At 41.8% G+C, this 26769-nt stretch overlaps 3 protein-coding genes across 7 annotated transcripts in view; 2 read left to right on the forward strand and 1 right to left on the reverse strand.

The window, feature by feature from the left end:
* Positions 1 to 2993: 2993 nt before the first annotated feature.
* LOC143365710 (uncharacterized) lies at positions 2994 to 11444 on the reverse strand. The gene is made up of 4 exons (XM_076806131.1): positions 11032 to 11444; positions 9844 to 10707; positions 9637 to 9768; positions 2994 to 9340 (listed from the first exon to the last, which is right to left on the reverse strand). Exons 1-4 carry the CDS (start codon positions 11381 to 11383, stop codon positions 8049 to 8051), a joined length of 2640 nt encoding a protein of 879 aa, XP_076662246.1. The 5' UTR covers positions 11384 to 11444; the 3' UTR covers positions 2994 to 8048.
* Positions 11445 to 12647: 1203 nt separating this feature from the next.
* On the forward strand, positions 12648 to 20063 carry Ago2 (Argonaute 2). The gene is made up of 15 exons (XM_076806130.1): positions 12648 to 12884; positions 13616 to 14457; positions 14542 to 14874; positions 15050 to 15250; positions 15348 to 15474; positions 15557 to 15936; positions 16665 to 16784; positions 16854 to 17133; positions 17246 to 17407; positions 17480 to 17639; positions 17710 to 17800; positions 17869 to 18032; positions 18465 to 18735; positions 19053 to 19237; positions 19308 to 20063. Exons 1-15 carry the CDS (start codon positions 12872 to 12874, stop codon positions 19393 to 19395), a joined length of 3417 nt encoding a protein of 1138 aa, XP_076662245.1. The 5' UTR covers positions 12648 to 12871; the 3' UTR covers positions 19396 to 20063.
* Positions 20064 to 21067: 1004 nt separating this feature from the next.
* LOC143365717 (protein FAM13A) overlaps positions 21068 to 26769 on the forward strand; it is a 48111-nt gene continuing 42409 nt past the window's right edge. For 2 of the 5 annotated variants that reach the window (XR_013084584.1, XM_076806141.1), the window contains exon 1: positions 21200 to 21327. The gene's annotated coding sequence lies outside the window, so the exon portion shown is untranslated. Of the gene's footprint in view, positions 21086 to 21199; positions 21328 to 26119; positions 26139 to 26190; positions 26307 to 26769 lie in introns of those variants that run through there. The other 3 variants (XM_076806142.1, XM_076806144.1, XM_076806143.1) reach the window with 3 other exon arrangements.

A 26769-nucleotide genomic window follows, 5' to 3' on the forward strand; every position in this document is an offset into this window, starting at 1 on the left:
GTAATAAGTGTTACGGGGAAAGTGGCGTACACACGTCGTCCTATTATTTCGCCATTCCACCTCGTCTAGGTGCAACGGGTTGCTCGAAACCATGTTGCAATTACTCTCGCCTCGAGACCCTGCGCCGTTGCAACGGGTCGTTTTATTCAGAGTTCGAAATTAATCTCCACGGCTCCCATATCGGCTGGCGCTAGTTCTGCTGGGGTACAAAAGAGGATAACAGAGTAATTAATCTGGCAAATCCTCGAATTAGAAGTTCCCGTTTCATTAAAACTGTCCTTCTTACAATTCGACTTCGCGAAATTCGATCTCTCGTCAGTTCTCCGTTCCTCGACGGGAAATTCTGTTTTCTAATTATTTTGGGGAGGGGGTGGGGTGGGATTTATGTCGAGGTACAGAAAATCAAATTGTTCACGAATTTGCCGAATTCCACCTATTTATCGATTCATGCCGTTCAAGATTTGTTACGTAAACGGTGTCACGCAGTTTCAGAGACGTCCCCAAAATAATTCGATATCATCAGCGCTTTTATTTCCTTAAAAGGATGCTAAAAGTCATTTGAAGTAACTTTTTCCTTTGCGAAAATGTTCTCCGCGGCTTTGTTGAGGAGTTATTAACGAAAAACACGGGCCAATCAGAGCGCGGCTCCGGCGGACGTCGCTGAGCGTGGCGTTGGCATTGGCCGAGCCGGATGATCCGTCCGCTGTAGCCTCGCTCTGATTGGTCCGTGTTTTTCGTTGATAACTCCTCAACAAAGCCGAGGAAAAGATTTTCACAAAGGAAAAAGTTAGTTCAAATGACCGCAAGAATCATCCCTGAGGAAGTACAACATTTTTGGGGACACCCTGTATAAATTGGCTTTGGATACTCTTCTCACACTTGATTCGAAAATAGAAATGATTAGTAACAGCTCCTGTGTATTGCAATCGACAGACAATTTCGAATTTATAAATTATTCATAGTTTATTTTTGATCGTCTAATGCACACCCAACTCTCTCTCTCTCTCTCTCTCTCTCTCTCTCTCTCTCTCTCTCTCTCTCTCTCTCTCTCTCTCTCTCTGTCTCTCTCCTTCTCGCGTTCGAGCTTATGAACACGTTCGCGAGTTAGGCGCCTGGCCGATTGTGCATGCGTCGAATCGGTTTCCAATTTTTGCCGCATTCTTCGCCGTGATTTCGCTGGCAGGAAACAGATCCGACGGGACCGCGTTGCGTTATGTAACTCCGTTACACCAGGATATTTACCTATGCGGTACCCTTGACCGAATTCTGGCGGTGCGCGATCGCGCGAGTGCAGTTGCAGTTGCAGTTGCAGTCGTCGCACGCGCATTACATATCGTTCTTTCAGCAACGCGGTCCGATTCCCGGTGATGCAACGCGATCAGGCTGACCGAGCGCTGACACGAACGATCATCCAGCAGAACTCCGCGATCGAACGATGCTCTCCTGTCAGCGTTTATGCTTGCATCGTTATCCACCTCTATTTAGCTTCATTTTTCATGATCGAGGCAAGGTTGTCCGTTTCCGTATGGCGTTACGGATTTGGATATTTCACATAGCTGCCTCCAAACAGCCCAAATCTTTCGTCCTCCACATTAATTATTTACCGATGCATGAAAAGAACTAAACACACACCCAGCTCCGCTATCCCCAAATGGGGATATTCTTTCAACGGAACGTAACAATAATTACTTCTTCAAATTTGATTTAACTATTCAATCGTCTTAAATATATAAACACCGATCTGGTGGAGGGGAAAATTTAGAAATAAAAATTTGGTATTTAGTCGGTTAAAGATTTATTCACCCTTTGCACTCGAAGCTGTTTCAACTTTACAACCATTCCCTCTGACCTAGAATATTGTACATGATGAATTTCCTTTTATACACACGAAGCTTATGACTGTAATAACAAGATTACAAGAATGTAAGAGTATCAATATACTTCTTCTAGCGCAGAGACGGCACTATATAAAATTTACAAAATTAGTGAAAAATGTATTTATTAACCAAGCGATACATGATGCCCATTATGTTGTCAGGTCGTGTTTAGTATCATTTTAATCAGGGAAACGTCGCGTATATGTGGGCAGAGGTTTCGTAAAAGAAATCATTCGAAACAGAAATGTTTTGTTTCATAATCTGACCACGTGCAATCGGTTTTGTAACGTTCGTAAGTGTACAGTGCATTGACGTCGCCCCTGAAGAGTTAAACAGACGATATTCACTATTTTTGCTCAAAATGACTAGCTGCTCGCCAGCTACGCGCTCATAGGCCGAAAGATTCGATTTGTCATGCGGTCACAGGAGCCCTAACCCTCGCGCAGTGTTCAGGAAATTGGGACGTGTGTATTTTGAGAATTAAATTGGATCCTTGTGCAGGCACTGTTCAGGAAATTGGGACATTTGTATTTTGGGAATTAAATTGCAATCACGATTGACTTTCACTTCTGGGGAAAAATCTAGTTCCTCGCTCGAGTGCATTGTATACTGTCGATGGTAAATTGATTTGTATATTCCGAGGTAAAAGTTTGCTTTTGGGCCAAATTGATTCGAACGGTTCATGAGACTCGTGTCTGGTTAACGTGATTTTTGGGAACTTTTTCTCGAAAAAATGAATGGACTCCTTTTTTGAACGACTGCCTTATTTCGAAGTACATATATTTTGCAAGTTCTAGTAATTTTTCTGCAACGAAATCCCCAAAAATGACTGAATAACAGCCTATTTTCTAGAAGAGGATTTTCCTACTTTTCTTAAAGGCTTTGTCAATAAAAAACCTTTCTTCAGCTGCCCCCTGAAAAAAAATTCATTAAGATTCCGTTAATTTATGATTTTTATCTAATAGTTGAACAAAGGGTTTCCGTAAAAATTCATGTCCTACAGAACAGTTTCATCGAAATTGAACGGAAAAATGCGATTTTTCGTTGAAAAAATAAAACCTTTCGTTCGTCAATTAGATGAAATCGTGTGTTGAGATTTTAATGAAACGCACGGACGAATAGTTACAGTTATTTATTAGTTTCTGTCACATATAAAACATACCAGAAAAAGAGCCACGTCTTTCCCGATACATTCCTTCGTATTGCATACCGTGTGCAACGTATATAAAAAATGACTTCTTTCCTAAATTTCGTGTTACGCGATTTCGTTATTCCATTGTTCATCAACCCCCTCCGTCCCTTGAACTCGCTCTCTCATGTTCTCGAGCTTAGACCCTAAGTATTGTTACTTACTACCCCCCCTCCCCTCCCCTCCCCCCACGATCGCACCTCGATAATACAATTGTTAATCGACGCTGTCTTATATAGTTAATCTATATGTAAATATCTTCTCTATACACATTCGTACAACTTGCAAATTCATTTCAACGATTAGTCACTCGTTTTTTCTCTCCGATCGCCGCGATCATTGCTTAACACAGGGCTGTTCCGCCTAATTTCAGCACCTTAAATATTATTAATCCTTGCTACTAATAGAAAACAACATCGGAAGAAAAAATAACTAGGTTCCAAGAACAAAAATATTGCGGTGAAGAACCAAAATTTTCTCAAGGATAGATTTTTCGAGAATTCAAGGTGATCGATATACTTTTTAAAAAAACAAAAAATAGGATTGTATGTTATCTAATAGCTAAGGTCACGACGAATCATAATATAAATGGTCTATAATATCATGACCTTCAAGCGCCCTTGAGTACCGAAAAATATATGCCATGTAGTTATGAAATTATGATAGAGAAATCAGTCACTATTTCTTAATTACAGGATCATGATATTGTAGATAATAGGGTTTGTCTTGATCTTGGCAACTGCACGACAATAGTAAAAATATACAGTCCCATTTACAAAAGTATCGATGACTTTTTAAAGTCTCAAAACCTATGTCCTCGAGAAAACTTTATTGTTTATTATAATATTTTTGTTCTTGAAGCAAAAATCACCCTTTTCCCCGACAGATTTTTCTATTATCAACAATAATTAAAATGTTTAAAGTAATCAATTTGAATGAAAAAGCCTGTTGGAACGAATCTTCCGAATTTCATAAATTTCTCCGCGAAACAAGTTCATACTTCCCGAAATATTACAAATATACGTTTCCTCGGTTCGAACGTACGGTACGCTATTCGATCAACTATTATTATACGTTATCTATAGTCATTCTATCTTGTATAAAGTAAAAAAAGAAACAAAGACTATTGCTATTGGCGGGACGAGGTTCGACGAGATCATCATAGATCATCTTTAGATCATCCCCGAGGCTCGTCGACGAGCCCGCGTCCCGTCAACCGTCTAGTAATTCGTTCACCGCTATAAACATACGATCTATATTTAAATAACAATCGGTAGACTCCACACGCTCGAACAAAATAGTGTTTTATGGCTGCGATGGCGCGTGATCGGTTTCCGTGTTTGCGAACGAAAAGCTCGGCGATGAACTGCGATCGAGATTCATACCGTTGGATCCACGCTGTCGATCCAACCTCGCAACCGCGTATGATTTTTTGATAATTGCTGGAAAAGACAGGGGGAGAAACTGGTCTTTTAAACAAATTAACAAAACGAGAAAAACTGGCCTCTGTTCCACGCATGTGTTAATTAACCCTGGATAACTAACTTTTTGGAAAAATTTTGATAATAGATGGTCTTCTCACATCATGGATTATATTTTTTCTTATCAGCAGCTTTCGAATTTTATTCATCCTTTTCGTTTACAAGATAAAAATATTTTTCTTGTCGAATAGAATAAATTGAATCTCATTCAGGTTTTGTAAATAACGTTGTCATTTTCACGAATACTACTAATGACGTTATTAACGTACAATGCATGATCAAAATATTAGAACCACTTGCAGGTAAGTTGATGATTTGGCATTCAAACAATCAATTCTTAAATGAAAATCTAGCTACAGTGAATTCTTATCACTTTTGTACATAATATTGATGTTCGAAAATTACAATTGCACATTCAACAGCACCTTAGACAATATTATTCGTCACATGGTTATCAATCAATTTTTCTAACTGTGGCTCTAATAAATTTACGACCTACTGCGATTTCGATGACCACACAGCTTAATTATTCAGGGTTAAACGTGCCCGTGATTGAGAAAACTGCAATCCATGGCGACGTCTACTTTCAATTACAATCACGTTTGAATTCATTGAATCGTAGAAGACGCCGACAGGATAAACAACTGCAGAATATCGGAAAATATGGTTTTAAACGATTATTTTAACAGAGATGATTGGACTGTTTCACAAAGAGGTGATTCTTTGATTCACAATTGAACCTGCTATTGCCATTAAAAATGCTTTTAAGAAATCCTTGGCAGTGAATTACAAATTTTTAACTATAGATCACAATTTAGGAACTTCGATAAATATTTAATACCTAAAAGAAAAAACAAATTTAAAGCACGCGCAGACAACAGATCGACCATCCCCAAAACGCACGGGCACTGTTATACTAAAACAATTCACGGAAACAGAGATCTCGAATTAAAAGGGAGGACGGTTGCGCGTGGGAAATTGCGATCCTGCCGAGAACGCAGGATTTTTAATTCCTTAGAGCCATGATCCCAGGGATGCCAGGGATTCCAGGATTTCATAGTGATCGCGTCGCGTTCCTGACTTGAAGTGGACGCACTTAGAAAAGCATCGCCGAGAAAAACCGGGGGGTACAACACCAGGCAAAATTCGTGTGTCGCGCGAATTTCCTTTCATTCGAAATTCTGATCATTCTGAATCGGCCGAAGATACGCAAGCGTCTTCGAACCTCTACCGCGTTCTCCTCTCTTTTATTTATTTTTGTTTTCTTTTTTTTCCCGTTTTTTTTTTTGTCTGCTTCTAGTTTAATCTTTTTCACTTAGTTTTCTTTCACGCACTTAACGCTAACATTATACGAAAACGACTGGAAGCGTCATAAATCCGTCATGCGAGGCGACTCTCTGTAAAAAAATATAGCTGTCTATACGGCGTTCGATCCGGGGATCGAAAACAGTACGCACACGCTTCTAAGTATTAAATGGAAAACAAGCATGTGTCGGCGAACGTCGATTATTATTCCGTGTGCATGCTTACGCGGTCACCGTGAGGTTCGCTCGCTCCCCTAATTTTTTGTCGGGCCGAGTCGTAACTAACTTCCGCTTCTTCCCCCCCCCCTTTCAATAATTAGTGGTTTCTCTCGGTAATCACTGGGAAATATTGTAGCCAAATATGCAGCAGCGTAAATGTCCCGCATGTAACGCTAAAAAACCAGTTAAAATTACAGAGATTATTTTGTTGAAATTGTGAAGATATCGGATGAAAACTATATTTTTAGACCCCGGAATATTAGGTCCTTTAGTCTGGTAATTATCTCTGAAAAAATATAGAGACTTTAGTTATTTTTGTACATCTCAGTGATGCTTTTCATTTTCAATCGTGCTTTTTACCATTTTATGATAAACCATGTTTACGTCTATTCAAATCCTTATGTGTAACGCTCTTCTGCACGTTATTAAACATATATTGAGGAAATTAATGTTAATCCTGTCATTGGATAGCTAACAATTTAAACTGGCTGATGGGAGATTGAAATTGACGTGGAAAGGCTCAGAATGGACTCAATCCTAAAATCTTTTGTGCAACTATTTCTGAGTAGTATGAAAGTTTAATATTTGGACATATGCATAAGCGTTCCAAATGGCAATCTTTTAATTCCTCTTCAAATGTCTTTTAATTACCATAGGGTCTGGACCTATGTAAAGGTTAAAAGAATTTCCTTCTTTGTTTTGTCCAGAAATATTACATCTAATGCCAGCATTAATTGGTACAGTTCTTGTTCATATTACTTCAATATTCGATATTGTGTATGATCTTAAGAATTCAAGACTGCTCTTAAATTGACGTCAAATATAGGAAACCCAATTACAGTGCAGATTTTATGTATTTCTGGCAAAAATGAGTAGCTCCAATTTAAAACAGTAACAATATTCCAAATCGAGAAAGGGAATAAATGTCTACGTAGTTTCTACGCTACACATACATTTGCCACAATTTTTATTTCACATAAAAATCCGGAGTCTGCCCATGACAGTTTAAGAATAATAATTGAAAAGCGAGACGGTACTCCATATTTGGCCATTTTCCCGGTTTCTATTCACCGAACAAAGTGTCTACGAAGATCGGTAACACGATGTGTTTCCCATTGATTTGGTTAGTGTCGATGGCCACGGCGGAAGTAGTCTAATCCCCGACCCGACTATAGTACGTTAAATTTATTCGATCGTAGCACGATGACGAAGGCCGCTACAAAAATGACCCTACGCGCGTCGAAGTACCGTCACGGGACGGTTTCTCGCTGTCATTTAGTCTCTCGAGAAAAAGCAAAGAGAATGAGATGAGAAAAAAACAAAACAAACGGTCTCGCGCGGTGGCTGGCATAATCTCCTCCGAGAGACACGCGCCGATAGCTGACCGCTATGAGGGACGAAACGGTGTAAAATACTGTAACCTTTCGTTAAAGCTATGATTTTAATCTCGAGAAAATTTATCCTATGTATTGCGGTGGTCTCCCATTGTTCACTGTCTCGTTCGAAAAACGTTTAAACGAAAAGACAAACAAAAGAAGAAAAAGAATAAGAAGTAGAAGAAGAAGAAGAAAAAGAATGATTCACAGGAGAGACTCTCCCGAAAGAATGATCTAATCGTCTCAAGTGAGGCTTCGGTAAATAATAGCCGCGCGTCCTTTCCTTTTCTTTGTCTTCTTTCTCCACGGTCGCAGTAACACATCCAGGTACGTATTTGATGCCACGCAAATAATTCGATTAAAAATACGATTAAAAGTATTGTACAAGAAGGAAATCCAAACCTCGGCATTCTCTCGTCTCTCTTTCTTTTCTTTTTACAATTTATAGGAACATCCGTTTGGAGGGTTCGCAGATCAGATGCAACGACGAATAGTGGACGCTCTCTCTCTCTCTCTATCTCTCTCTCTCTCTCTCTAGCGCTCTCTCTCTCTCTCTCTCTCTCTCTCTCTCTCTACCTCTCTCTGTGTGTATGTGTATGTGTTTATTTCACCCGCTTTGAGGGCCTCCCCCGTTTCTTCGCCTCCGTGGTCACAGTGAGGTTCAGGCTGGTCGATGATTTGGCAGTATGCGGCTCGATCTTGTAGAGATCCAGGTGCACCGACTCGTCCTCAATAGCTCTTCTGGATCGCCTGGTCCGGCCGGCTATTCTCTCCATCTCGTCGAACTTCGCCTGCAGTCTCTGCGCCAGCTCGAAGTCCTCTCTCTCCTGTATGACCAGCCGTTCCATTCGCTCCTGCTCTTTGACGATCAACTCGTCGGAGAGGACGTTCCTCTCCGTACTCATCTCCACCTCGGTGGTGGTGTTGTTGTTCTCGGGGACGGTCTCCGGCAGCTCGCTACACGACTCCGATGAATTATAGTTCGCGTCGTCCGCGTTCTCGAACATCGGATCCTGCTCGCTGTTCCCGGATGAGCTGACCGCGTGCCTCGGGTTCCTGGCAGCTTTCCTGCGACCGAAATTGGCCAGATTGAACCCGGAGCTGGCCGAAGCGTCGCTTTTCTCCGAGCTTTCCGTGCTAGATTGTTTCGACCGACACGCCCGCCGTTGTTTCGACTTGGACAACGTGCCCCGAACGAACTTGGTTCGACTCCTCTTTTGCACCATCGCCGGTACGTCCTCGTTGATCTTGTACTCGAGGTCTTCCTTCCGGCACAGCCTCTTCCTCGTATTCCTTTTCGCGATCCCGGCCTCCGACTCCAGGCTCAACGAGGACAGCCCGTTCTCCTTCTTGTCCACGTTCGTCCGCCTCCTCTTTATCCGCTCCGCTATGTTCTCCATCGTGACGTGGTCCTCCCCTTGCACCTCGAAGTCCTCGTCGCAAGGTGAGCTAACCTTTACGGACGCCGACGACGATGTCGAGTGTCGCGCCTCGATATCCTCCGTGTACTTGCTGGCGGTCGCGTTTCTCCCCTCCTTCTTCGACCACAGGTTCCTCTGCCGCTTCGATTTGCACGCCATCCCGTTCCCCACGTGCGACTTCCACGCCTTCTGGATCTTCTCCATGTCCAGCTGGTCCTCCAACGACAGTTTCTCGCCGAACCTCGCGCCGTTCACCATCCGACTCGACGACTTCGCGTAGTTCTTGTTCGAGTCGAACGACATCTCCGCGACCAGGTCGAGCTGCTTCTGCCCCGTGTCCTGCGACTGGGCCTTCGTTGTTCTCTTCGGGACAACTTGTGACTGGCTGTTGTAGGACGTCGAAGGCTTCTGCTCGATCGCCTCCGAGTCCTCCTTCGACGCTTCCTTCTCCTTGAAGCTCTGCTTGCTTTTACCTGCAACCGATGAAGCGTGTAAGCAAAGCGGTTTGTGTTTTCCTTAACAAGTCGACTGCCTAATCAGCCACAAAAATCCCACAAAATCGAAGTAATGTAGTCACTTTAATTAAAGCTGTAATGTTAAAGCTTGTCACAGTGATTAATTCTTGAACTATTTTAGAGCCCACAAGTTCTAATTAAATTCGATTCAAGCAACGATATTATGAGAAAAATTGATATTTATTTTTATAAAGTAGTAGGCATCTAGCAAGAACCAGAGTTAGTAAGGTGACACCGTTTTGGAGTGGACATACCTCGAAATGCGCTCCAGGAACAGCCAATAATTCGTTTTAAGTGTGCCTGAGCAGGAGGTTTCGGTATCACGTTTGACATTCTTTTCAAGACAGGAACAACACGAATTAATTTTGGGTCTATTTGCCTCCCATCTAGAATAGTATAAAAATATAATGAATGAATAGTTAGAAGGGTGGGGAGATCAAAGAGAAGAATAAGGTTCCGACCTGTGGACATTTTCAATGGCGTTCGCGGCATAGCCTTGATGGGTTTGAAATGATGAATTTCTTGATTGATGCTGTCGTGACTGCCCGCGCTCTCCGCGCTGCCGGTTCTTTCGTCATCCTCGGCCAAGGTCATGCACACCTCCACCCCTAAACTTTTCTTCTTGCTATTTACAACATCGTTCGGTACATGCAGCTCCTCCTTGCTCCGGGTACCATAGATTTTCAGAGAAGTCTTTGCGGTCTCTGCAGGACAATCCGAGGTACAGGGTTCTATCATTTTCGTTACCGCTTGATGCTTCAGGGTTCTAGCAACGGTATTATATATAGGTATTTGTTTCTGACAACAAAACTTCGGCATTCCGTCATTGCATTCGGCCGACGGGTTCTTATTCTTTGTACTAGAAGCGTGCCTATCTATGTGTATCTTAGATATCATCGCAATATTCTGTCTCCTTAACCCCGAGCTGTCCTGATATTCTAAAGGCGTCTCCTTCTCACACTCGGTACTATGAAATTGCAATCTATACGGATTTACTTCCGTCATAGCAACAGCATTGAATTTCGACGTTTCCAGGGAAGAAGTGCTGGAGGTGCTGGGACGATCGTTGTAACATTTAGCGATGTCTTTGTGCTTCTCGACGATCTGCTTTTTCGCCAATGTCTTGGCGAGCAATTGATCCTGCGCCAATTGAGTCAGCTGTTGCCTTTGCTCCTCCTCCTGGATCTTGCGAATCAGAGCCTCGCTGGCTATCTGTTCAGCTTTCCTTTGACACTGCATCTCCTCTTCAACCATTTGAAGTTGCACCTCATACTCCTTACGGATTTCGCCAGCTTCGCTGAGTATTCTATTAGCAGCGACAAATTCTACAAAGATAGAAGCCATCAGTATTCCCACGGGTACAAATCCAGTCGGATGTACTACACACAACACATTTCTAGAACGACTGGAACGACAGATTCTTCTTACTCTACGACGACGAAAATGAAACTTCGAATTTTCAAGCGGATCGGTTATTCTAGCCGCTCAAGACAGACATGAGGCTACACGGGTTGTCACTGATTCGTGTGTGGACGTACACTCACACATACGCATGAATACGCAGACAGAGATTGTTGTGTACGTATACGTGCTACGCTACTGACAGAGGTTATGTTACGTTTGTTTATCTTCTTGAATAAGAAACTCACCAGCATCCAGCTCGATATCTTTGTCGTCGCCGTTGTACTTGTCCTGGACCTCTTTCGGGAACTTCGTCCGGATTAGTTCCCAGAGACCGTTGTTAACTAGTGTTTCAGTCTTGGTCGCTGTACGTAGCCAGGAACCAACTCGTACTCGACAGAGAGGACAGCTCAAGCTATTGTGCTCGAATGTACCTCTCAGGCATCTTAAGCATAAACTGTGCGTGCACGGTAACGTTACTGGCTCGATCAGGATGCCACGGCACACCGGACATATCAGATCGCGAAGACTAATGTCCACCGACGGTCGTGACAAAGAAATATCAAACAATTTTGACGTTCGCTTCAAATACGTCGCCATCTTCCCATTATTCCCCGAAGAAGCATAACAGCTACTGCCACCATAGCGGCACAGGCTAGCTATAGGAGTAGACGTAGACCAATCGTCATATGGGGTTCCGTGTCACCACAGACTTAATAAGTCTGTGATGTCGCACGATCTAAAATACCGACACCGCTGAAAAGTATTGGCGCCACAGTGGTCGTTCTGTACCAATAAAAGTCTAAAATCATGACCCATTCAAAATTCATGAAACTTCGTCATCTCACAAGCTACCGAGTCACAAATATCGGAATAATATTTTTTCTCCCTCCATGTTTATTTGCAATCAATCTTTTTCGCAAAGATTATAAGAAAATGTGGTGTATATGTAGTGACGGGCATTATCGACTAAATTCAAATATCGACTAATTACTATTTAGTTACTACATACTATCGAATATTTAGTCGATAGTTTTCAGTCGACTGAATTGCTTTACTGGTTATTCTTGTATTTACTCTTATTCTCGATGTTGGCTAGATAAATAAATAGTAGGACAGTACAGAGATAATAAATTTCGTGATTGAATGATTTTGTCTGAATCTGTCTTTATTTAATAATAAATTCATACACTATGTTATAAATATAAATATACACAATTTATTTATATCACATATATAGTTTATATCGCATAAATAGCAATAAGATTTTAACATCTAATATGAATTAAAGTATTGAAATATCTATTACATATTTCATTACTTGCATATTTGCACGTCCTGTCATAATCATGTATTTCTAACCTTTTCGTTTCATCGTGTGACACTGACATTTGAAATTTCAAGACGGCGACGTGTAAAACAGTCGACTGAAAATAGTAACCCAACCACTACTAATTTCAGTCGATAGTTTAAAAAATCAGTCGACTGAAAATAGTAGTTGGCTACTATCGATTTAGTCGATAGTTTTTAGTCGATGGTGCCCATCACTAGTTGCCGGTAGCCGAGCCAGAATGCGGGAACACTGTGTAGTACGATTGTAATTGTTGATTTGCTTATGTGTGTACAGTTATGTACGTGACATGTTAGGTGGTTACATTTCCGTTTTTGATTGTTTGAATAAATAATAAAAATACAAGATGATTGTATCTTTATGTACTTATATAGAGTAAAACGAACTGTTTCTGCGTATGATTGGGTAGAAATCCAGTAACAATTATCAGTGACGTACAGACTACCAATCAGAAGTCGAAAGTACTTGACTAGATATTTTTAATGCGAAGGTTTGCGAAATTGCAATCAATACAGTTGACAATAGATAAATACGGTTAAGATTCGTTCGGGGCATTTTGTATTTCGTGAACGAGATGACTAATACGTACCATTTTGAGCTGGAGAAAAGTGATGCAACGTATTGTACGAACTACGCTTCTATAGAACAGTGAAGAATACAAGTTTAATCTGTCGTTACGCACCTACTGGGATTTCGAATTGTTTTCACTTTGTGCTGTTAGTGGATAATTAAACACCATGGGAAGGAAAGGTATAACCATGTAATAATTTCGGAAGCCGTTACCTCGCAAATAACGAATTAATTAAAAAAAGGAAAATATACATTACTTCAAATAGATTCTTTGTAACGTATTTTTCCACGCCTATTATTACCAATACTATTTTGTTTTTGAGCCAATTTCCGTAATACTCCGCTCTGCTTCTTGCAATTTTTCGTGACGTTTTCTGTCATTTTCGTATGATGATTTCCAAGAACGTTTAATTTTCTCTAAACTTATTTAACGTGGCTCCATATGATTATGTTGATATTTCTATCAATTTATGAACATTACAGGGTAACTATTATTTGTAACTCCTTTATGAAACATGTATAGAGTTTTGACAACATGGTTTGAATAATAATACACATTAACTGATTCAATTGTTTGATTTATGTTTTGTAGAACATATCTTTCGTGTAGTAAACATTGAGTATCACTGTTTGTATTCCTCTTGATCTGACCTACACGTGCTGCTATTGTCAAAATTGAGTGATCTTCAGAATGATCATTAATAATTTCAAAATGAAGTTAAAGACATGATGTTTTAATTTCTGATTTTCGTTTTACATTGTCCTGGAGAATCATTCTGAAAATTTTTCCCTAAATGTTTTTGAACATTACAATGCTCATTATTGGTTTCATGATGTAAAGAAATTTTGAAACTATTAGTTGACAAAAGATGGAATAATTAATAGTATCTAAAGTTGTATGTGGTATCTAGGAAAGAAAAAAAGAGAGTCGAAGCAAGAACCTTCGCAACAACAGCAGGAGCAGCATCAACAAGGACCACCTGGGGCTCAGGAACAGAGACCAGGTGGAGCCCACAGAGAAACTACCCCACAGCAGCAGCAGCAACAGCAAGGACAACCTCAACAACAACAGCAGCAGCAAGGGCCATCTGATGCAAAGCAACAGAGATCAGCTGGGCGTGGGCAGCAACAAGGGCCACCTGGTGCATGGCAACAAGGACCACCTGGTGCATGGCAACAAGGACCACCTGGTGCACGGCAACAAGGACCACCTGGTGCACAGCAACAGAGATCAGCTGGGCGTGGGCAGCAACAAGGACCACCTGGTGCATGGCAGCATAGACCACCTGGGCCCCAGCAGCAACAACAGAGACCACCTACTCCACAGCAGCAGCAACAACAGAGACCACCTACTCCACAGCAGCAGCAACAACAGAGACCACCTACTCCACAGCAGCAGCAACAACAGAGACCACCTACTCCACAGCAGCAGCAACAACAGAGACCACCTACTCCACAGCAGCAGCAACAAGGACCACCTGGTGCATGGCAGCATAGACCACCTGGGCCCCAGCAGCAACAACAGAGACCACCTACTCCACAGCAGCAGCAACAAGGACCACCTGGTGCATGGCAGCACAGACCACCTGGGCCACAGCAGCAGCAACAAGGGCCACCTGCTCCTCAGCATCAACAACAACAACCACCTTTTACTCAACAGCAACAAAAAGAGCCACAGAAACAGAGACCACCTGCTGAACCAGTGCAGCAGCAACATCGTGCTACCTCATCTGCAGATTCGGCGTTGCAAATTGTAATGCATACTTATTAATGTAATACATATTATGGGATGTATTTAATTTGTAGGCTTTGTATTTCATTGTTTCAACTTTTATAGACAACTTATGGTGGTCATGGTGGAAATACGGGGAGATTATCAACTGCTCTGCAAAATATGTACTTGGAACAAATACCGAAGAGAATGAGCCCTACAGGAGGAACAGAAGGAAGGAGAATTACTGTGGAGACGAATATGTTTAAAATCAACTTTAATCATTTTGAAACGCACGTCGTACATTATGATGTGGTTATTGATCCAGATAGGCCAAAGTTTTTGATGAGACCAGTGTTTGAAGCATATAAGAAGATGTTTTTTCCAAACAGACACCCGGCGTTCGATGGCAGAAAGAATGTGTACAGCGCAAAGTATCTTCCATTTGGTGATGAAAGTGTATGTAAATGATAAATAGTTGTTTACTATGTATATGGAATGCACTTTACAAACAGCAGTAAACTTATGCTACATTAAACTTAAATTTGTTCACGAACTTTCTGCATTTCTAAGGATATGTCAATGAGTACTGTGTCACTCTATCTAGAACTTGCACGTAACATTTCTTTTGCAGCCGCTAGAAGAAGTGAAAGTTTTCGATGTGGAACGCCAACAGGAACGTACCTTCAAGGTGTATTTAAAAAAAGCAGCAGTTCTTGATTTATCATGGTTAAAAAATGTTAAGTGCGGGTTCACAGATTTGTTCAATGAACAGAAGGGTATGCAAGCTTTGGATATCATTCTGAGAAATGGAGCAGCATGTACTTCGGTTAATGTAAGTTACTTCAAACATTGAGACGTTTTTCATGTGAACTCTCTTACTTGGTGTAGGTATAAATGCCACCATTTGCATAAATCCTGTTCTTGAATAGGTGGGCAGATCGCTTTTCCCACCACCACAACCGGGCAAAGTTATGTCATTGTCGAATGGCTTAGACTTGTGGGTCGGAGTTTTCCAGTCCGCCGTGATCGGATGGAAACCTTACTTGAACGTGGACAGTAAGATATTATCATAGTTATATTTATTATCTTCTAGCCTGAACGACAATTCGATTGTAACGAATACATGTTTTCCAATTAGTTGCTCACAAAGGGTTCCCAACTCCTCAGTCGATTATCGATTTGATGAAAGAGTTGTGCAAACAGCCCAGAGATGAAGCACCTTTGCAGAATATAACACCGAATCATGTGAGCCGCAACGAAGACAAAATAACGAAGTTTTTGAAAGGATTAAAAGTTCAGTATGAAATACCAGGACAACCTCACAGCAAAAGAACTTACAGAGTAAATGGATTAGCCGAGTGTGCGAGAAAGAATCAGTTTACTCTAGAAAACGGACAAACTTGCACCGTTGAGAGGTACTTTGCCCAACAGAAAAATTACAGGTTGCAGTATCCAGATTTGCCTTGCCTTTGGGTAGGATCTCGAACTAATCAGCGGAAGATACATCTGCCGGCCGAGGTATATACGTCTAGGTGAACCTGCAGAACAGCTGCCTATCCTCTGATTTCGATGATTTTTGGATATGTTATAAGTCTCAACATTTTGAGTTACTTTTTCCGTTTCATGATAGTGGTAGTCTTGCTCTTAGTTTCCGACATATTCGCAAAAACTTTACTAGCCTGTACTTGCGCGTCTGTGGAAACGCACGCGTTAGTATTAGTGGCTACTTATCTTCTATTTAGATACAGGGATCGGGTAAACTTAAAAGTTCCATGCACAACTGCATATGCGTGACTGCAAGAAATGTGTGTCATAATTATTTCACGCAAGCGTTGCCGGTCAACTGACTGCGGCCGGATTACCAAACCTAACCAAAATCAGTATAGTCTAGTTTAATCGAGTTGCAACAGTTATTTCTTGCAGTCTCGCTTATGCTGCTGTGCACAGGACCTTTAAAAGCTCGCTCTGTCCTTGTTTCTGAAGTGGCCGGTGACCGGCCAACAATATTAATGCATGCGGTGCCACAGACGCATAAGTATAGGGAGACTTCATTGTACTGGTAGCGATAGTTTTTCGCGAATATCTCGGAAACAAAGGAAAAAGTTTTTCAGAAGATCGATTTCTACACCATATCCAAAAAAAAAAAATCATCGAAATCGGAGGGTAGGTAGGTGTTCTGTAGGATCACCTACGCACAAGGTTTGCACGAGGCTTTTCACATACGACTTTTACTTTTTATTCGATAGTTGTGCATGATCGTGGCTGGTCAAGTCACGCAAAAGAAAATGGATGAGACTCAGACATCAAAGATGATCAAATTTGCAGCGACTGACACCAGGAGACGCAAGGAGAAGATTATGAATGGAGTAGGAATACTGTACATTTAGGAATATTCATAAGCATTCGATTTTTACTAACACCAAGTACTCTTTTAGTTTGCACGTATGAGAATAAATGATCAGCCGACGCTTACGAAGGAGTTTAAGCTGTCCGTAAGTCATGATTTTGAGCAAGTACCGGCTCGGGTACTAGAGCCTCCCCAATTAAAATATGATCGGCCAACACCGGTAAATGTGATGAAAGGAGTGTGGCGGGCCGAGAAATTTTTAAAACCAAGCACTCTAGCAGACAATGAGTGGACTATCTTGAATTTGGACGGATACACGCAGGAATGCACACTACAGGATGGTTTACATCGTCAGTTGCGGGAAGTCGGTTAGTTTGTCATTCGAAAGTATTGCAAATGATCTAGAACTGACACAATGTAGATAATTTGATTGGATCTAAAAGTACGAGCTTCAGTTTTTTTTTGTAATTCGTTCCTTAGGCAGAACCATCAACATGAATATTGGAAAGGCGCTAACACCATTTGCGTGTTTATCTGTACAATACAGAGATATTCCTAGAATATCCGCATATTTTGCCGAAAAAAAGAAGCAAAAAATAAAGTTGGTTGTGGTAATAATCCCAAATTTTGACAACGCATACAGTAAGTATTGTAACTGTAACCTTTTGCAAAGTTAAAAGTATCATTACTGAACGATTGTCTAAAAATTCTCAGGTGTGGTGAAACAGTTGTCCGAATTGAAAACAGAGGGTGGTATAGTTACCCAAGTATTAAAAGCACAAACATTAAGAAAATTAAACCCTGCGACAGTTACAAACATTTTGTTGAAAATCAATTCGAAACTCAACGGCGTTAATCATCGGCTTATGAAAAGGTAATATTAATTGTATACAATGGAAATTTCTGTTCGATGAATATTAAGTGTGCGTATTAAATATTTTTAGCCCACCTTGCTTGAGTAGCCCGTGTATGTTAGTTGGTGCAGACGTAACTCACCCGTCCCCTGATGCTACAGACATACCATCAATTGCCGCGGTAAAAATTATCCTGGATCACTTCTCTGTGTCATCGTATTAAATAATCTTTTTCTTCTTTTTATTTAGGTCGCTGCTAGTCATAGTCCATCAGCTTTTCAATATAACATTGAACTGAGACTTCAGCCACCAAGGGAAGAAATGATCCTGGATCTTGAGGAGATAATGGTCAAACAGTTGACGTTCTTTTATATATCTACACATTACAAACCGCAAAGAATCATCTTCTATCGGTAAACATTATACAAGGATTTAAGGGGGGAGGGGTATTCCTATTTTCCAGGCCGTTTTTGCACAAATTTTTAGGAATTTTATTCAGAAAAACTATCAAACCTTTTACATTGGGGTTCTGCATAGATATTTACTCATTTTACTTTGAAGTGGACATGTGACTTTTTTTTCAATGAATAATAATAAAAATTACATAAGTTACATATATTTTTTTAAATTAAAACATGGGTCGACAGTCGCCATGATTCCAATTAACCACGTTAATTTTACGAATACAAACAAATCCTTTGCACATATATTTTACAACACATAGTTCAAGAAAATGGAAAAAAAGAAAAATCGGTCTTTTAAGATTGAAAAACCAGAATACCCTCTTAAATTCTCGTACGGAGCACATTTAATGTAAAACACACGTTTCACTTTTGTCTACGCAGAGACGGTGTGAGCGAAGGACAGCTTACCCAAGTAATGCATTACGAGTTGTCCGCTATAAAGAGAGCTATCGCGAGAATGGGAAACGGGGAACAAAAAATTCCGATAACCTTCCTCGTTGTTCAAAAGAGACATCACACGCGTTTCTTCCCTACGGATCCAAGGAATTCAGACGATAAGAACATGAACGTGCAAGCTGGCACCATCGTTGACACAGAGATCACGCATCCGACGCACATAGATTTCTACCTTGTATCGCATGCTAGCATTCAAGTACGTATAATACGTCACGCCATCGTACTCGACAACGATGTTGTTCCGAAAAAATTAACCCTTTGCAGTGTCTCCGAGACGCCACTATAAACGATCATACCACAATTCAAAATAGTAAATTTGTTTCGTATTCAATGAATTGTTAAAAATGCAAGTGTCGTATGAATGAATGGGTTCCATCTCATTTTCTCTCGGTTATAAAATCCTTTCTGGAATGAAATGTCTAGGGTTGCGATGAAACTTCTAAGATATGAAGTTTGAACGTATTTGTGCGGTGAAAATGTGGAATATTTTTTGAATGTGATATAACTTTCTAGGGTACCGCCAGGCCTACGAAGTACAGATGCATTGCCAACGAAGTTGGTTTGTCGGAGAATGAAATTGAACAGTTGACATACTACCTTTGTCATCTGTTCGCTCGTTGCACGAGGTCCGTTAGCTATCCTGCACCCACATATTACGCTCATTTGGCTGCATTCAGAGCCAGAGCACTGATACAAGGGTTAGTAATGTCGCAGATTACTGGTTGTATTGTTTTCTTTTTTTATACTCACGGTTCGAATATGTTTCAGCGTAAACCTGGACATCAACAACCTTGCGGAAGAGCAAAAAAGGAAAATGACATTACAAATGCAGAATTCACCGATGTTCTTCGTTTAAATTTACACATTCATGTATTCCTTTATTCTCCTACAGTGAAATGCTTATCTGACGCTTTAACACGTTCGGCGCCGCGTCAGCCATATTTGGGTGACGAAATTATTTGTGCTGCAACAAGAAAGTTGGAGGATTACTCAGTATCATACATGTAATTGTTTGCAATTTTTATTTCATTAAATAACTTACTTTGAGTTTATGGAATTTTTGGGGTTTCTAGTTGGGCGCCGAACGTGTTAATTATTATGATAAATCATATAACATATAATATATACGAGATAAAAGTATTCTATGTACCGCTCTTCTTCGCCTCTGACTTATAACAACGTTTACAGTATAGCACTGATTTATATATATCGATAATTTTGTAAGAATTTATCTGTCTATGGTAGCGAAGACTGACCGAAAAGATTTTGCACTTGAATATTATGTTAAAAATACTGCTGTCAGTGAAACACTGCCGGTTAGTACCATGTGAATACTTTTTTCTTTCATTTCTTCATTCAGAAGATTTATATCTATATTCTACATAATAAAAAAGTTTAGATGAGATTTTAGTTTTCAGCAACAGCGACGAAATGTCATTATATTTTATGTGATTGTTTAGATCGGTAGTTACTACTAATTTAGCCGTAGGTTACACGTATTATAATAAATCATTATATAAGCAATGACGGTTCCAGCTATTTCGAAAATTTACAGTCTTCCTGTCTATATTGTCATGTTCCTTCCAACATAGACTTCATATACAATTGGTGGTATTAAATGCTATTTGAAATAAACCATTTCTGTGTGTAAGTATTTAAAGGTATAAAGCTTTCATCGACGACGTCATCGAAGAAAACAAGTGCAAAAGTGTTCCCGAAACTCAACACGACTGTATGTTGGTTCTAAAATGATTTGGATTGTTTAATAAATGAAACCTTGTGATAAAACGCGGCACGGAATTTATTTTCTAATTAGAAAGGTCGCAATAGGATGTAACATTGCTATCCTTTTTAAAAGTACGTAGACGAAGCTCAAACTCCTGTTTTATTTATTTCATTATGCATACGTTGTAAACCGATCTGTTCTACCAGTAGATGTCTCCGATAATTTCTCCTAAAAATAAAAACATTAATTACCTAATCAATCAACCAGCTAGTTGCCCGACGATCAACTGTGATATTTATCTGGGATGCATTAGCATGCATCATCGATATTCAAGCGCAATTAACGTTCCGTACCGTCTCTCCATTTAATCAAAGTGGGCTCTGTAACAGCGCGTTTGTATTCCCGCCATTCCATCGCGCAGCCAGCAGTGCGCAAGCTTTCGAAAACGAGAAAGGGTAAGCCAACTTTTGACGTTTTGCGTTCGTGCCATCGGGTAAATACTTAATGGGTTATTCAAATTGAATTTGAATGTTTCACGATAGATATTCGGGTTATAGGTTCAGCAAAAAAATCGGTGCAAAATCACCAGCCAATAAGAGCGAAGAGGACACAGCTTCCCCTGTTCTCGAACGTATCTCGATCGAGCTGGATGGTAAGGAGGATTTAAACGAATATGGCGCATTCTGCTCCAGTGCCGGTACTTCGAAGTCGTTGATCGTGATTCGTCAAGTAATGCCCCGAAAAACGAACGATCTTTTACCCCGTCCCCGTGAAACGCAGACCTGAAAGGAACCCGTTCGACTGTCAAATCATTCGCAAGGTGTGTTTGGCCTGCCCGCGCGCATTATTCGTCGTCGTAAACGTACATTTCTTCGATCGATACGACCGTTTGTTTTCCACGCTTTTCGCTCGCTATAGCAATTCCTGGTGGCACGCTGATTTTCAGTGATGGAGTTCGTTCTGGCCGAGGTTCATCGTCTCCGAGTCTGTCACGACTTCTGAAGGGGAAGAAGAGATCCTGCGGCAAGGAAGGACACATCGTGTCGCTGACGTTATTACAGGGTATAAAACTTTGTCTTTCCTTGAACATCGTGTCAAGTTTCGCTTGTCGTGTTCCCTTTTAACCCTTCACGGACGACGATTGATTGTCAGTTTGCTCGTGCACGATCGACGTTATACGATATTACATGCAGTGACGAACGAATTAATAAATTAGACTCTTCATATTTTTCTATATCTTCGAATTCTAAAAAACGAACAATAATGCATGCGAAACGTATCGCATCTAATAATCTGACTTTCTCTAATCAACTTTGAAGTATTGATAATCGTCCCTGAGGAGTTAATCACCACGCTTATGTCGAATTGTCAAATCCTTTCGAATAAGTATAAATCAGAATCGAGATCGTAGAATTTAACGCTTCGGTGTTGAACCCTTCAGGGGTTAGGATGCTGTGAAGCATAAAAAAGTTACTGATTTATTGAACGTGTAATCCGAGAGGTCCGAGTTTATAGTACAATGATTGAAATAATCATTGAAAACGTTTTTCTTCGAAGGATATTTTTCTTTTCTTAACAAAACATTTCTCAAGACTATCGCAATAATAATAATAATATCGGAACAACACCGATTAGAACTTCTTTATCCTTAACAATTTCCTAGTACGAAAAGAAAATCTTTAATAGAATAGTTGAATAAAATTTGATTTCGAGCTAAATATACGCGAGTAACAGTCATAGTTACTAGATTCTGAAATCTTCGGACTCGGTATTATAGTTCTAGGGTTCAAAAGGCAATGAAAGCCATCTTTGTTAATACTGATCGAGAATCGAAAGATACTGGCCAAGAACAATATTTCGTTAACACTAGGTTTACGGAGCACTAAAAATGACTATTTTACATTACTTTATAAAAATAACGTGAATGTATCGATCAAAGTTTGTAGCCATTTTTTAAATAATATATACCCAAAGAAATCAATTTGTTAAATAATTGCTCATGGATGCATTTTTACAATCTCAATATTCGCAATATAAAAATATTAGAATCCGTCATTTCGACGGGTCCCGTAAATCTAGTGTTAAGAATTTGCGATTGCATTATGGTTTTCTTGGAAGAACAATTCAACAACTTCGAAAGAAGGGATCCGAAGCTCGCTCGTGATCATAATAGCTGTCCACCCCACTCCCATTACTTCTGACTTACAAGATACGAGTGGAGTGGACAGCTATTACGACTGCGAACGTATTTCAGGTGTTCACTTTCGGGAGGCAGATCGCAAGGTTTGAGAACGATCGATACATTAATATTCAGCTGAAATATGAAAGAATATATTGTCGCGTGATCTCCTCGTTAAGTATTCCTGTTCGAAAGAACAATTCAACAATTTCGAAAGAAGGCATTAGAAGCACGCTCGCGGACATAATAGGTGTCCACCCCACTCCCATTGCTTCAGGCTTGCACCATGGGAGTATAGTGGACAGAGCTATTACGACTGTGCACGTATTTCAGGTGTTTTAACAGATCGCGATCTCTGGAGACGATCGGTACTGCTTGTTCCGAGATTGTTCCCGGGACTTGTCGTGATTTAACAATCGTACGGCCGTACAATTCCGTACATGTCCGAGGTTGTGCTTATATGTACATTGCCAGGGGTCATTGCTCGACTATGTTCTATTCTCGTTGACGTGGCATAGTGTTACGCGTACCGTTCGAATGCCCGTGTTACATGGCGTCACAAAATCGGAGACGGTACGTTTCACGTTTCGACAATCGATCCCGGCGAGCTCGATTATTAGTTTATCGATCGTTGGCACACGGACTCAAAAGCGACTAACAAAACCTCAGCAATGCCTCGATATACAGGGTGGCGCATCGTATATCTTTGTTCTTTTTTAAGATATTGAAAAGTATTCTCACGAAAGTTCTACGGTACATAATTTCGGAGATTTCGAGGCCATCCCCACTTTTTTAAATGAAATTGTACAGTTTTTTTATACTCTAGTTGATGCAGCTAGACATTCTCTATTAAAAAAAGTACTGACCTGTTTGATATTTAATTTTCGCACTCACTGATATATTCAAGTATCACGTATTATTGATCAAACACCCTAGAAGACGGAATAACTTAATTTTTTTAAATGTTGGGCCCAAAGAATTGGGTGTTTTTGAGTTCGTTGCAAATAATGATAAAATTCGCACAATTTGCAAACACCGTAGATGCAACTGTGATGTAAAATGCAGACCTTTTCCCGTCTCGATACTTCAATGGATTCCCATAGCGCAACGCGCTGGGTCGCACAATTCTCAAGGAGCAATCTCATTCATGGGGCTGGCTGGCTCAATGGGGTGTCGAGGACGCGAAGGGTGGTTCAGGATCCCTAATGCCGAAGTATTTGAAATCGAAGGTCACGCACCCCCGTGGAAATGAGCTCACCCTCTTCGGCGCTTGCCAGATTTCCGAGGTCCTCGACTATAAACGGCTATAAACGAGCAACTCGAAACCGCCGCGCATCAAACTCACGGCCGTACGTAGCGATACGCGACAATCGCGATCGATAATGTAAGGCTGATCGCATTCGCTGCGCGTTTTTCTTCGTCGTCACGTGTCGCTCGCGTGCGGCCTGTGCTAAAAGGATTACGAGCCTGCAATCCCTTTACGGGTGCAATATTACAGCTTCGGGCCAGACGGGAGGAAAACGACCAGAGGAAGATTAGGGGAGGCTTCTCGGCCACACCAGTTCCGAAATATTCGGACAAACTGTCCTCCTTGTATTCGAACTTCGCAGACGAACTTCGTTAAACTGTTTAAACAGACTGTATTGTCTTTTACATACCAGTGAACGTACAAGGAAACTGTTGAACATTTCTTTCAACAATTTTTTAATCGCTTTGCACGGGAGGTTGCCGCGTTCCTCAAAATTGCGAAATCTTCTCCTACCTCTGGTTGTGTCCAGCAAATCTTCCAATCGTATTTCGCACGGTTTTCAAGCATGTTCTAGGAGGTCTTCTCAATGTTCCAATACATTGTTGCAACGAACGTTCCACGATTTTTGCAAACCTTGTCAGACCCAAATTTTATACACGAGATCTTGATACTTGTGTCTTAAAATAGAATATTATTTCCAGATCTTAAGTCTACCTTGCATATTTAATTTGTTTACAAGACGGGAGGTCATCCCCATGTTTCCGTAGTCGCATCAACCATCCCCGGCTTTCTTTCGACTTTCCTCTTCTCCGATCAGCTTCTGACTCTTACCTCCTCTTTCTTCGTTCATCCCCCTCCATCATCACCAACCCCTTTCCTTCTACCCTCGTCGTGGGTTAGCAACTTCCCAGTCTCCCTCTCTTCCGGCTTTCTTTCGATTTTCCTCTTCTCCTAGATTCAGCTTTTGACTTCCTGCACCTCTTCCTTCGTTCATTCATCATCACCAACCCTTTCCTTCTACCCTCTCCCTGGGCTAGAAACTTCCCAGTCTCTCTCCCTTTTTTCTCACACTCTCTCTCAGTATCGCTTCCTTTCTTTCTCTGTACCACCGGTTTTCTTTCGATTTTCCTTTTCCTCCTCCGTCCATCCCTCTATCATCACCAACCCCTTTCTTTCGTCCCTCTCTCTTTCAACGGTTTCCCTGTTCCCCTCTCTCTGTTTCTCTGTACACCCAGTTATCTTTCGATTTTCCTGTTCTCCTAGCATCAGCTTTTGACTCGTCGCACCTCTTCCTCCGTTCATCCCTCTCTATCATCACCAACCCCCTTCGCTCTGGCCTCTCTCTTTCAGCGACTTCCTTGTACACCCCCTCTCACTCTGTTTGTCTGTACCCCCGGTTATCTTTCGATTTTCCTGTTCTCCTAGCATCAGCTTTTAACTCGTCGCACCTCTTCCTCCGTTCATCCCTCTCTATCATCACCAACCCCTTTCGCTCTGGCCTCTCTCTTTCAGCGACTTCCTTGTACACCCCCTCTCACTCTGTTTGTCTGTACCCCCGGTTATCTTTCGATTTTCCTGTTCTCCTAGCATCAGCTTTTAATTCGTCGCACCTCTTCCTCCGTTCATCCCTTTCCGTCATCACCAACCCCTTTCCTTCTGCCCTCTCCGTGGGCTAGAAACTTCCCAGCCTCTTTTTCTCACACTCTCTCTCAGTATCGCTTCCTTTCTTTCTCTGTACCTCCGGTTTTCTTTCGATTTTCCTTTTCTTCCACCGTCCATCCCTCTCTGTCATCACAACCCCTTTCCTTCTGCCCTCTTCGCGGGCTAGAAACTTCCCAGTCTCTCTCCCTTTTTTCTCACACTCTCTCTCTCTGAGTATCGCTTCCTTTCTTTCTCTGTACCTCCGGTTTTCCTTTTCTTCCTCCGTCCATCCCTCTCTATCATCACTAACCCCTTTCTTTCGTCCCTCTCTCTTTCAACGGTTTCCCTGTCCCCCCCTCTCTCTCTGTCTCTCTGTACACCCGGTTATCTTTCGATTTTCCTGTTCTCCTAGCATCAGCTTTTGACTCGTCGCACCTCTTCCTCCGTTCATCCCTCTCCGTCATCACCAACCCCTTTCGTTCTGGCCTCTCCGTGGGCTAGAAACTTCCCAGTCCCTCTCTCTCCCCCCCTCTCTCTCTCTCTCTTTCTCGGCCCCTCTCCCACTATCGTTCCCTCTGTTTCCGCGCGAATGCTTCACGTGACCAGAACGGTCTATTGATTGTCGGAGGCAGTGCATGCGCCCTCGTCCTCGCGATATCTGCTGCCAAGAGGGTATTATAGGTACGCGGCCACGGTGGAAGCGCTCTGTGTCGTTTCCCGTTCGCCGACGAGACGGAGCAGAGCGGAGCGGAGCGGAGCAGAGCAGAGCAGAGCAGAGCGGAGCAGAACGAGAGCACAGATGGGGTATAGTGGGAAAATTGTGGGAGGGGTGAAACCAGGGGGTTGAGACCGGGGGGTGAAACAGAAGAAAGAAAGGCGCTGCGAAGTAGCGCGGTGGCTCAGTGTCGCCGAGTATGGTCGCCAGTGCACCAACAGTGGCCCGATCTTCATGATCTCGCTCGTTCCGTTGAGGTACACAAGTTTCAACCCTCCGCACGGAACTAGCCTCGTTCTCCGTCTGTTTCCATCTTTTTCTCTCTTCATCTTTGTCCGCGATTCGATCGTATTCACGAGCAACTTTCGCCGAGCAGTTTCGAGTGGCGTCGCGCCGCAGCCTCGCGAAAAACCACCCCTCGTTGTTGTTTACGTGTGTCGTCTTCGCTTCGGACCGTGTCGTTACACCCCCCAGGATCAGCGGACGTTCCCGTCGACGTTTCGCGCGCGAGTTATGATGTTGTCCGGATCAGCCGATGTCCTCGGCGACGTGCTCGACGAGAAGTCGAGTGGCGTTCTGCGTGTTTGTTGACACTGATGCTGAAGTGCCTGCACCCTCGTTAGATCGTTCAGGACTGCGAAATCTACGGGATCCTCGTGACGGTGTGTGCCCTTCTGCCGAGAATCGGATCGCTTGGACGTTCCTCTCGATTTTGTGGAG

The sequence above is a fragment of the Halictus rubicundus genome, chromosome 2 (genome assembly GCF_050948215.1).
Source record: "Halictus rubicundus isolate RS-2024b chromosome 2, iyHalRubi1_principal, whole genome shotgun sequence".
Taxonomy (NCBI): domain Eukaryota; kingdom Metazoa; phylum Arthropoda; class Insecta; order Hymenoptera; family Halictidae; genus Halictus; species Halictus rubicundus.